Source organism: Emydura macquarii, unplaced genomic scaffold (assembly GCF_026122565.2).
Source record: "Emydura macquarii macquarii isolate MOO-44397 ecotype Brisbane River unplaced genomic scaffold, CSIRO-AGI_Emac_v2 contig_1363, whole genome shotgun sequence".
NCBI classification, from domain to species: domain Eukaryota; kingdom Metazoa; phylum Chordata; order Testudines; family Chelidae; genus Emydura; species Emydura macquarii.
Genome location: NW_027131500.1, coordinates 6,830,446 through 6,842,942, shown reverse-complemented (window position 1 = coordinate 6,842,942; position 12,497 = coordinate 6,830,446). Strand labels below are relative to the sequence as shown.

Sequence of the window (12,497 nt, the reverse complement as noted above, 5' to 3'; positions counted from 1 at the left end):
CCTAAAAAGATCGGGGAGGAGGACCAGTGTCAATCGGCAAGGGAAGGGGGGCAGGGAAGGGGTAGCAGGTAACCCTAAGTCATCATCTTTTTGGAGGAAAAAGGAAAAAAAAACAGGAGAAGGCCCATTCCACCAGCCCCAGTTTCCTCACTCCCAGCAAAAAGTGAGTTTCAAAACAAAAGTGGAGGTGCATCAGTTGTAAATGACAGAGGAGAAAGATTTGGGTGTATTAGCTGATCATAGGATGACTATGAGCTATCAATGTGGTACAGCTGTGAAAAAGGCAAGTGCAACCCTATGATGTAGTAGGCAAGGTATTTCAGTAGAGACAGGGAAGTTCTAATGCCATAATACAAAGCACTGGTAAGACCTCATTTGGAATACCATGTACAATTCTGGTCTCCCGTGTTCAAGAAAAAGACATTTGAACTGGAACAGGTGCAGAGAAGAACTCCTACAGTGATCAGAGGAATGGAGAGAGTCTATCTTATGAGTAAAACAGCAAGAGTTCTGTGGCACTTTAAAGACTAACAAATTTATTTGGGCATAAGCTTTCATGGGCAAAACCTACTTCATCAGATGCATGAAATGGAAACTTCAATTTGGTAGGTATATATACACATGCAAGGATGGTGAGTTTCGCCCTCCTCACTGTGATGTGTGTTAACAAAGTTTATATAATCAGGGTGGATGAGGCCGTTCACAACAGTTGATAAGAAAGCGTGATTGTCAACAGAGGGAACACTACAAAAAGTAAATCATCCATCGGACAAAGTGGGTTTCTGCAAACAAAAGCTTATGCCCAAATAAATTTGTTAGTCTTTAAGGTGCCACAGAACTCTCACTCTTTTGCTAAAAACAGACTAACACGGCTACCCCTCTAGAACTTATCTTATGAAAGATAACCAAGAGAGGTTGGATTATTTAGCCTAACAAAACAAATGCTCAGAAAGGATATAACTGCTCTCGATAAATAGATCAGGGAGGAAGGGACACAAAACACCAGGGAAGGAAAAGAGTTGTTTAAGCTAAAGGACACTGTTGGCACAAGAACAAATGGGAATAAGTTGACTATGAAAATTTTAAGCTCAAAATTAAAAGAAAGTTTCTAACAGTCAGAGGAGTAAAAGTCTGGAATAGCTTCCCAATAGAAGTAGTGGGGCAAACACTCTAACTAGCTTTACGATGGAATTTAATAAATTTATAAACAGGATTATGATGTGGTTTCCTGCTATCAGAGGGCACTGGACTCAATGACCCAGGAGGTCCCTTCCAGTCCTATGTTCCAATGCCTCTGTCTGGGCACCTGCAGAGAATGAAGCTAGAATCTCGGTCTTGGAAAGGTCTGAGCCTCTAACAACTTGAACTAAAGAGATTCTCAAATTGGGGGGCATGCCCCCCTGTGGGGGTGCGAGATGGATCATGGGGGCCGTGGAGCAGGGAACAGAGCCGGTCCAGCTCCATGCTCCCTGGAGACGGAAGCAGCCACCGCCATCCACCTCCTGCAGCAGCAGCAGACCCCTGCCACTGCCGGGCATGCTCCCTGCCCTGCTGCTGCTCCCACTCTCCACTTCCTGCACTGCTGCCGGTACTCGCTGCTCCCTGCTGACGCTGCTCCCCACATTGCTGCTGCCGCGCTTCCCACTTCTTGTGCTGTAGGCACTGTTTTTTTCCTGAAAGGGCGGTGTTCGGGGGGAGAGAGGGTGCGATTGTTAGGGCCTACAGCGCGGGAAGCCCCCCCCCCATTTTTTTCTAAAAGGGCCCCTCCTTTCAGAACGGGGAAAGAGGGACACGATTCATGGGAAGGGGGAGCATGATTGTTAGACAAAAGTCCACACGGGGGCTTCATTTTAAAAGTTTGAGAACCACTGAACTAAAGAACCAGGTCCATTAGCATGACAGCGGTAGCAAACTCAAACCTCTGTAGAAGGTTTCACTTCTAGAGAATGACAAAGGGCCACATTGGGTTAGCATGAGTTACACAAACATGTAATATGATCCATTTCTTCTGAGACAGTTTGCCAACATGGAGGAGATTTGAGTTGTCACATCATTCCATTCACAGCTCTGCCTGCACATTTTCAATTACTTGATGTGTAAAATGGAAGAATGATCATTGTATTCCCTGACTGTAGAGCCACAAGGCCTTGCTTAATAATATTTCTGTGCGCCATGTAACCTTTAAGAGCAGTCCAAGGCAGAGCCAAGACTCAAATTTATAGTCTCTTGGTTTACAGTTGAGGGTACGGTCCCCCAAAGGCCACAGAGTATTATGATGTGCAAATCTGGTATTATATGTGCACATCTGCTTGCATATTTATAGACACACTTTACTACATGCACAAATTAAATGAAAATAAAATGTTATAGTTGCCATTCTCGTATAAAATTATGCATGCACCATCAAGTACGCACAGAAAATGTGGATGGATTAAAAGCAGCATTTCTCACAGTGTGGAATGCACCCCATAAACATCCTTTATTGTCCTCAATTGTTCTCCGGAATCCCAGGTTTTTTTTGTTTGTTTTTTTTAAATGAAAAGTATGTCATTATCTCTTATGGTTCCAAAGAAAACCTTGAAAATATTATCTGAGTGTAAATGATTACAGCTATATGCCCTTGAGTACAGTGAACCTAAAACAGTAGCTCTGAGATGCAAACCGATCCTTTCATTTCTGTTATGATATTATTTCAGATATTTACACTTAGCTATTTCGCTGCTCAAAGTTCGCAAGAAAAGCAAGGAATCTGCATATTACGAAGATCTACACAATCTAATCCAAGTGACCTCTGATTTTGGATAGGCCTTTAACATCAGATGGCAGAGTTACAGGGAGAAGGGGCAATTGGTTTCATTTTCCTGAAGGGGGGCCTCAGCTTTGAAAAGTTTTGGAAACAATGGATAAAATGATCAATTAAATATTGCCATTGCAATATTTGAGATTTTGGGGGGGGGGGGGGGGGAGAGAACGGGACGGGACGGGGACAAGCCAAAACTCTATGCCTCTTCGAAAGAGTTCAAATACAGAAGAAATAATATAGCAGGCTCAGGGACACAGTCATGCTGGAGAAGAGTGCATGCTTCTGTGTAGCATGTAACAATTATCTTTACTGGAACACTGGGGCACTGGTGGGGAAGCTGTAGGAGCTTGGATCCAGTGAACGATCAGCCAGTGTGTATGGGACTGAGGAGCACAGTGGGCTAGAACCATTACTATACATCATAAGTTGCAGTAACATTCAGGTTGCAAAAGGTGCTCCACACACTACCTCTGAAGGGGAAGTGGAGAAGAGAAAAGGGATTCTATCCCAAAGCACACACATGTAAGGCCCACATTTCAAAGCCTCTTTAATTATATTTTGTACAAGGGACCAGAGTTTCATCTTTCTCACTGATTTTAGACACTAAATGTTTCTATAAGCAGGTTTGGCTTCAGAGAAAGGTCTCTGAACTGCAAGTTCCACTCTGAAAACTAGTTGTGAAACTGACTTTGGAGTATTTGATACTTATAGTACTGCCATGATTCCCCATGAAACATGCTAAGTTTACCTATAAAAGATAATTTTTTCCTTAACTAGCAAACTTGTTTCTTCAAACTGGGTTGAGCATCAAGCTGAGTTCTTAACCTCAATGACACCTGTGCAATATCATTGTTTTCAATGGAGCTGAAGAGGTGCAACTGATTACTAAATTCATTTACACAGTTAAACAATTTACGTTGATGCACAAGTAGCTCATTCTTACCTGTGTGGGCTGTGATGCTCTAACAAAAGTAAAAGCAGTAAAAACTTACTTTTGTCATGTTCATAGGCTGACTGACAGAATAAATGAAGGAAGTAGCTATGTTGAGTAAGAAGGCGCTGTTTTTACAGCCACTCTTAAGATTAGAACCAAAGAAAGTACAGAGAAGCCAAGAACCCCACAGAGCAAATTTACACATCGATATAAAAATTCCTTTTTGATCTCACATACCAGCAAGATTTTGATGGAGATCTAACAAACAGACCATTGTAAATCTCTGTAAGAGGATTTCAAAAGTTAAATACGAAGGAGCCATGTACAACTTGTATTTTCCATAACTTTCTAATCAGCATGCTTATTTCTAACCAAAGTATTAACTTACATAAAGTATTCCAAGGGGAGCCACTTTATGGCTTGATCTTGAGGGATGCTTTGCATCCACAACACCAGTGATTTTTCAGTGATGCTCAGGATGAAATTCCCAGTATATTAATTTTCCTTTAGATTTATAGCTGCAAAAGCATGAATGCATGGATAAATGCACGAATGTTATTTATTAAGTCATGCACATTTTCTATCAGTCCTGGAAACTATAGATTTTAGTACCCATTGAGATATCTTGCTCCATTACAGAATTAACACAAAGACATTTAATTTCTTAAACATTAAATGAATAAACTAGCCAAGAAATAAGACATAATTGGGATAGTAAGAGCCCAAGAATTAATTAGCGAGAGGGAACGTCTTAAAATATATATAGAGAGGGTTGTTTTTACCTTGCAAAGAGATAACTCCAAATCAATACTGAACTCAAACCAAAATAAAAAAGGGTGCAAAACTGCTATTAACCTGTGGGATTATGCAGCTCAGACTGCCTATGCCTTCGCAAAGCAAACCAACAAAATTCACTAGATATAGTAAATATGCAAATAATGTATGAATCTCTACCATCATTAAAATGGCACAATTAAAACTCTGAAAATGAGGCAAATGTGCTCATTTTACACAGTGAGACATCAGCACACACAAAAAAAAACTTTTAAAAAATTCAACAACTATTAAAAAAAATGTTGGTGCACACAATCACTTCCTATTATTCATGCTGGCAGGAGGAGATCCTAGGAGGAATTGAGACAGAGTTGCACACCAATCAGCAGCCAGGCTCATCCCCCCCCCGCCGGACCCCCCACCGGATTACATGCTAACAAAAAGTTACATTTAAGACTACCAAACATTTAAGCACACTACCAAACTCTAACCCTAAACACATATTACTGACTAACACCAAGTGCTATTAGTATTTCCAGAGTTAGTTTACCTACCACAGAAACTAATACCAGTAACGTTAGTGACAATGCAACAAAATGAATAAATTGACAAGTTACATGGATTTTCAGAAAGTGCTAAAATATGTACCATCTGCAAAATCAATAATGAAGGGGCCATTTAGTAACTCGGTACTAAATATCTATATTAATATAGGTCTATATTGTAGGAAAGCCCCGTCTCTACTAATAGCTGTCCAATTCTTCAGCTAAAAAATAGATTCTCCCTGTCCCAGTCAAGATAGCCAATTGATGTGACGGTGTATGTTATGTTCAAAGCAAGATAATTAACACACCTACTACAATCTGTATATAGTCCAAACCCCAACTCACTTCCTTTCTGAGGCTTGGCTTCATTGGTAATTGAAACCATCACCACCAGAGAGAAACCTCAACTTGAATTTTCTTTTCTAGTCTATCTGTTCCTTCTAGTAGACATTTTACTTCAAAGAAAGTAGAAATTACTGAAGTAAAATAATTACTTGGTCACAAATTATTCAAAAATATGAAATATATTCAGATAGCAGCTTCAGCATTCTGTTACCTGGATGAGAGGCAAACACTTTATATTAAGAAATTGAAAATTATTGTCTGAAGTTTGAGGTGTGAAGAGGTATATATGCAAACTGAGAGCATCTCACATTCCTAAAAGGCTATCAAGCTCATGACTTACTCAGGATAAAATACCAAATACATCAAATTCATAATTCACAGAAAATATTTTTAAATCCATATTCTACCTCCAGAGGTACATCTGTTGTCACTTTTGTTTGTGTCACAGACTGAGTCTGACTGGATTTGTAGATGTGGCCAAGAGAATGGAAGTAAATATATTTCTCGGGTCAACTGATATTTGCTTTTGGACTTAAGTACAACTGTTCAGAAGAAAGATCAATTTCTCTGAGAGAAGACTGAAGAAGTATAGAAGCAGAGGTGTCTTATTATTACCTGTAAAGGGCTGTATATAAAGAAGAAAAATATGTTTTCTGTTATTCTGAAGGTGTTTTGACCTAAAAGCTCAGAAAACAGTTAATGAAAATATGGCTTCCAATGCCTATCAGTTTGGTGTGGCATCTAAAACATTAACTGATTCATTAGAATGTCAATGCTCTGTTAGTTTTCTTTCATTCCTCACTTTCTTTGTACTTTGATGATTTCCTTAGCACTTACCTTTGTAGTATTTTGGCACAGTTACAGTAATTAAAACATAAGTAGAATAGAAAATAATCAACCAATAGCCAAATAATACACAAAATAAGCAGCCTTGCCTCAGAACCAGATAACAGTTTGCCAAGAGGGGCAAATTTCAAAGGCAAGGGCCTCGAAATGAGACTATGTTGCCAATGGTCATGGAGTACTCAAAGATAGGAGCAGGCAACAAGAACCTCCTAGCCAAGTGCTGTTGTGGTTATAAGGTGAGAGGTGCACACTCATAACTAGCTCCCAAACAATCCAGAGTGTTAAAGAACACAAGTCCTCCAGCTTTATTCCGTGAAATGTATCTTCTGTACACCATGATAACCTATAAGGATGATGCTGGAGAGATGAGGCTATAGGACAAATGTGACATTGTGTCGTTTATCATAATACAAGAACTACAGGTTCCACTAGACTATTGATTTTGAGACTGAATGGATGAGCAATACATTCTGAACATTCTGGAGCCTGATAAAGTTCATCAATCTCCAAGAGTAGACTGCATAATAGTTCCACCCCTAAAATGGAGCAAGAAAAAGCACAGCCTTAAGGAGATGAAGTTATTCATCTCACTCTATTTCCAACTCCAACCCCAAAAGTTTAGTGTTTCTGGACAAGCGACTGTAACTGGGGATTTATAAGGATTCCTGATACGGACTTCATTCAACATATTTAACTCATTAATATCAATAGACAGAAAGCACATGGTCCTTGGTGTGGAATGGCATAAAACTTTTATTGAAACTGAATTCTCTCAGCCAGACTGCAGGGATGCTGTACGATTACTGACTTACAGCTGAATGGTAAATTAAATTAAACAAACAATATGTAAATCCCTGCACTTGATTTGCTACTACCCTTAGACCTCGTAACACACACTTTCAATCATAAATAAATATAACCCAACAAATAAATCATAACCCAGCTAGGTCTCAAACTTATTATTTGCCTTATTGGAACACCCAGGGGTCTCATTAAAGGATCAGGGCCCTATTGGGCTAGTCATTGTTCAGAGACGGGCTAAAAAGGCAATCCCTTCCCCCACAAAGTTTCAGAGCCTACTATCTTGCTTCATGGCAAGACAACAGGTGGACAAAATAAACAGTTTTGGGGGTGGAAAAAAAGACAATGATATAACAGCAGGATGAATAGGTTTTGAACAGAAATCCAACTGCCACAGCTTACCACCTCCCAAACATTTATCATTAGACATTTAGTATGATGACTTTAAAAGGGTGTTCCATATTAGCGGGGTAATAATTGTATTTTGGGACAATTATTTGCTTTCATGTGGTGAATGATTAGCCAGGAATACAGGTGTAACAAAAAACAAACAGCACTGTACAGTTTACAGTTAATTGAACACATTTTCTGAACCTATAGTCTTCAATGAATATAATTGCCTTTAAGTTTAATAGGAGATTTGTTTCTGTAAAGAATGTCAGGAATTGTCCCTTATTGGTAAATTGCCACCAGCAACCACCCACACACACTCAAGCATGCTTCCCAACTCTGAAATAAGAATAGCTAGTAATTTTAATAAATAAATAGTCATTACAAGATTTTTGTTTTTTTCCTCAGTCCACAGATTCAATTATGCTTGGTTTTTGTCTTTACACATGTACTGAAAAAGCATCTATTGATGTAGTTTAAAGGAGAATATAACTTCATGCTTTATCACTTTGCATTTATGCACCTATTCAATAACTTTCAATAACAATTCAAACATTTCTGTTCTGAATTTATTGGCAGGATGGTTTCTTTACAAAAGCATGAGTAAAGGATGGTTGCTAATGGTTTCTATCTTGATAGGTTTCCTTTTTACTCTGTAAAATTAGTTCTGGAATGAAATTAAATAAATATGTTTAATTACAGCGGAATATCCAAGACTAAAAACTCTTGCTATTTTCATCTACCAGTAACTCAGATAACATGACAGAATAATCAGACTCCCTGTAGCGTAAGGACAAACCCTTAAGTGCCCAAAAACTTCAAAAGACCATTGTGCAGATAGGAGTCATATCCTTAGCCTCATTCCTGTGATAGAATGAAAATCTTAAAATCAAGGAAACCTCACCTGTGGTCACCACCTGTTTTTGCCCACCTACCAAAGCCCGAGCAGGATGTTTCATCAGCATTATCTTATGCAGTAAATTTCAGCAGGTTCTGTACAGAATGATGAGAGAGAATGGAGTGCGCTCATTCCTGTGGCCCCACCTCAATTCACATCATCCCCTGAACCCACAATGCCAAAGTCTCAAAAAGAGGTTTCCAGAACAAGGCAAGATGAGGCTGTTTCAGTCTCTTTACCACCTTCCAGCAGATAATGGCCAATTCTGACTGTACTGCATTAGCAGTTTCAGACCCCTTCAATCCCCAAAGAGAAATAGATAGTCCCCCCCACCATTTTAAAACTGTATTTACTCATTTTAGCTGAACCATCATGTCTTCTCTGTAGCAGGTCACTGCAGGGAAGGCAGGAACTTTCTAACTCTGAAATATCTAATGGGGCCTAATTCTGCCATTCTTAAAAAGGCAAAACAACATCAAAGACAATAATGAAAACCAGTATCAATGGCACATCTGTATATATTGTGACCGATAGAAAATATTCCTAAGCAAACTTACATTCAAATACATCTTAGCACGCAAGTGGTACATAATGCATGTACCAAAACATGACATTAACAATGTTTAGTATATCCGGTTAAAACACAAATATTTGCACAAGCTAACTTGCTAAAAGATGTTCCAGTCTCTTGGGTTTATATTACATGTTTTGAAAGCTACCTAAGTGTTTTAGGAATAAGAAAATACTTCAGTTAAATCTAAATGCCTATGTTTAAAATTCTTCAATCAGTCCCTCATCGGACTTATTTCAGAAAATAAGATTGGTTTCTGGGTCCTCCATTTATTCTAACTGTGTTCAAATAACTCCTTGGGTCTTAATTTGTTAACATACTGGAGGCATGTACCTTGCTCATAATGATGGTTTACAAGTACGTATTTACTGAGGCTCAATCCTGCAAACATTTACACACGTGTAATTTTACATACGTGAGTAGCCTCATCAAGTTCAGTGAAAGTATTTTTGTGAATAACATTAAGCACGAGTATTTAAAGCATCCAGAACAAAATGAGGCACTTATCACTAAGAAATAAGGTCCAGTTCCTACTCTCAATGAAGTCAATAGTAAACCTCATCAACTCCCTCCATAGTCTCGGATGATTATTAGGTAAATAGGTCTGAAGCAGTGACTAAACTAATCCAGCCGCAAATTTCTGTAGAGACAGCATTTCAGAAAATTATATTCAACTATACAAAGCTCAGTTAGTGTCAACAGTCAGCAATTACTCCAGGTTTGCCATATATCGACTCCAGGATGTGCTTGGATGCAGCTCAAACCTTTCTACCTTAAGAAAACATATGTAGAATGAAAAAATCCACATAACTGTACAGTGATTAGACTTCTATCAAATAAGTTCCAAACAAGTTTTACTTATCTCCACCACCCCAACACACACGTTGAATAAACACCTAAAGAACCCTATGGCAGACCAAAATCAGAGCTATAATCATCCAGACAACTCTGTTTCTGCTTGCAGGAGTTTATTTATGAACAGGCACTGTTACCTAAATTGGATCTTGAAAGATTTGATTGAAAATAAAAGTGTGTATATATATTTTTAAGAAGGTGGATATTATCTAATACATCCAGTCATTCTTTGCCTCTAACATCAGGATTTTCTGTTTTAAGCAAATCCACAATGAAGAGGAAGAACTCAAGTGTGACCCTAATGATCACTTATTCAGAATCAAAAATATTTCAGTTAAATCCTGCCTCCCATTGACATCTGTGGGGCTAGGATTTCACACTTTGATCTTTATTACTGCACTGAATTTGTTTTTTTGTTTGGTTTCCATAAAACAATGCATTACTCCTTACTGCATGTAAGAACCGTATCTTTTCCCTGTTTGCAAAAATGAAGGTCCAATTTCAGAGTCTGATTCATTACTAGCTATATTCACCCAATTACTTTGGCCTCCACAGATGAGTCAGACATCAAGGTGATATTACACAACTCAATGATCAGGAAAACAAAGGCAAATATGACACCATATTTAATGGAATAGTTTTGGGGTTTTTTGCTTGTGTACTGATGTTTCATAGCGTTGTTAGTGTGAGTGTGCTGGTGACATATGAATAAAAAGTAAATGAGAGTTCTGCAAGATGCAAGTGAAAGTGCTTTATAACCCTCCACACTTCTATTGAGTGTAGGCATTGGAATACTCCAAATTCCACAGCTTGTGGGCATTATCCCTTCCTTCACACAACAAAGAAAAGTTCTGTGTAAGTTCAAATGCTTGTTTCTTTCACCAACAAAAGTTTATCAAGTAAAAAATATTACCTCACCCAATATGACTTGCTAATATCCTGGGATCAACACACTACAGTAATACTGCACATAGATAAATCACTTACCCCTGCTTTCCCTACAGCTGTATGTGTCACATCATGACACTATGCTCAGTTCCAGATAATACTTAGATTGCAAAGGTAGCAGCTCATGGTTTCTGAGGGGAGGAAATGGAAGTGAGGAGGAAAGAGGAGCAGGTGTGGGAAAACTGGGTACTTGGGAGAGAAGCAACAAGGAGAGGATTAGAGATGGAAGGCTTGAGGTGGCCAGGAAGGGGGAAGAAACAGGGGGAGGAAGGAAGGAGCAGAGTTAGATAGTTGGAAGCAAGTAGGCAGAAGTAGCAAATGGAGAAAGGTTAAGATAGGACAAGCTGTGGGAACACAGGAAGGACTCGACAGCTACCCATGAATTACATGGAAGAAGTAAAAAAGATGAATACTTCTGAAGTTTGGTCCTAGACCTTCCTTCAAATTCTAATGTCTGACTAGAGAACAAGTTAAGACTACACTAACAAAATCCAAGTCATGGTGCACCCCAGCACACTGTTGCAAACCCTAGATCTGTCTGGATCCAGCCAATTTTTGGTCACGCCTTCACAAATTCCATTGCTTAGGTAGAGAACAAGTTCAGCTGCTTCTTTCCTACCATTTGCAGAATCAACAGTACAGTAGTCAACAGCCTACAGTAGTTGTGACATGTACATCTCCTTCCTCCTCCCCCCAGTGCTTTTTGAAATCACTGTTATACCACACTTTATTATGGCGGACAAAGAGAAGCTGCTTATGTATTACATTTTGATGGAGGGTGTGCAGCCAGTCAAATCCAGCAGGCTACAGAAGACTAACCAAGAGTTTTTGCAGTTGTCTTACACTAGGTTGCACCGGGTCTGGATGGTTTTGATGGAATAGCAGAACACCTCTTTTGAAGACACAGTTTGGCTGCCCAAACTGTGGCAGGAGCCAGGTGCCGGATGAGGGTTTTTGCAGCACTGTGAAATCAGGTTACAGGATTTTTTTTCCCCTGGGATAGAAGCAGCTTGACTTGTTCTCCATTTAAGCAGTGAAATTCAGGGTGCTGGGACCCAAAATTGGCAGGACCCAGGGTTTCTCCAGTCCCCCCCGGAGGGCTCTGCAGCCGCCCAGGAAAACGAACACACCCCAACACGCAAGCCCCCTCCCGAGCCTGCAACAACTTTTGAGACCGCAACCTGCTGCCCGCCTGCGCCAGGTAAGCGGCTCGCTCCCCGGCGAGGGGGAAGGAGCCCGCCGCGGGGAGCAGCGACCCGCTCCCGAAGCGGGGCTTCGCCCAGGAACGCAGCCGCCGCCGCCGCCGCCCGCCCTGCGGGGCCGGCTCGCGGAGAGGGGCCGGCGGCGCCGAGATGTCCTGGGCTCAGCCGCGGGCGGGGAGCGTCGCGGAAAAGTTTCTCCGCGAAGTCTCAGTCGGTGCAGGGAGCGGCCGCGGCGCGCCCGGGCTCCCCCTCGGAAGGCGAGGAGGGGGTTCCCTAGTGACTCACCCATTACGCCTTCCTCCCCTTCGCTCCGGCCGCTCCTCCCGGCCCGGCCTCTTGAGCACCGGCGGCAGCTTCCACCGGCCCCAGGCAGCGGCGCTCGCCTCTCCCGCCGGGCTAGAGGCGGGCCCTGGAACCCTCCGCCTGCCCCCAAACTGTCAGCGCCTGCTGGAGGGCGACAGGGAAGGGGGGCGGGCAGGACGAGCGAGGGGCCAGGCTCTAAGCAACCCTGCCGGAACCTGCTGAGCCTCCTGGCTTTGGCGTGGTCCTCAGCTGCCGTGCTCCCCAGCCCCGCTGCGCCGGTGG

The 12,497-nt window shown here is 41.1% G+C and overlaps 1 protein-coding gene across 2 annotated transcripts in view; it reads right to left on the bottom strand.

Annotated features, from left to right (window-relative positions):
• GPM6A (glycoprotein M6A) overlaps window positions 1–12,285 on the bottom strand; it is a 301,542-nt gene extending 289,257 nt beyond the window's left edge. Inside the window, exon 1 of one of the 2 annotated variants that reach the window (XM_067551709.1) lies at window positions 12,198–12,285. In XM_067551709.1, the coding sequence (XP_067407810.1) occupies window positions 12,198–12,201 (4 nt within the window). In that variant the 5' untranslated portion in view covers window positions 12,202–12,285. The remainder of the gene's footprint in view (window positions 1–12,197) is intronic. The other variant, XM_067551707.1, reaches the window with a different exon arrangement.
• Between the last annotated feature and the right edge of the window lie 212 nt (window positions 12,286–12,497).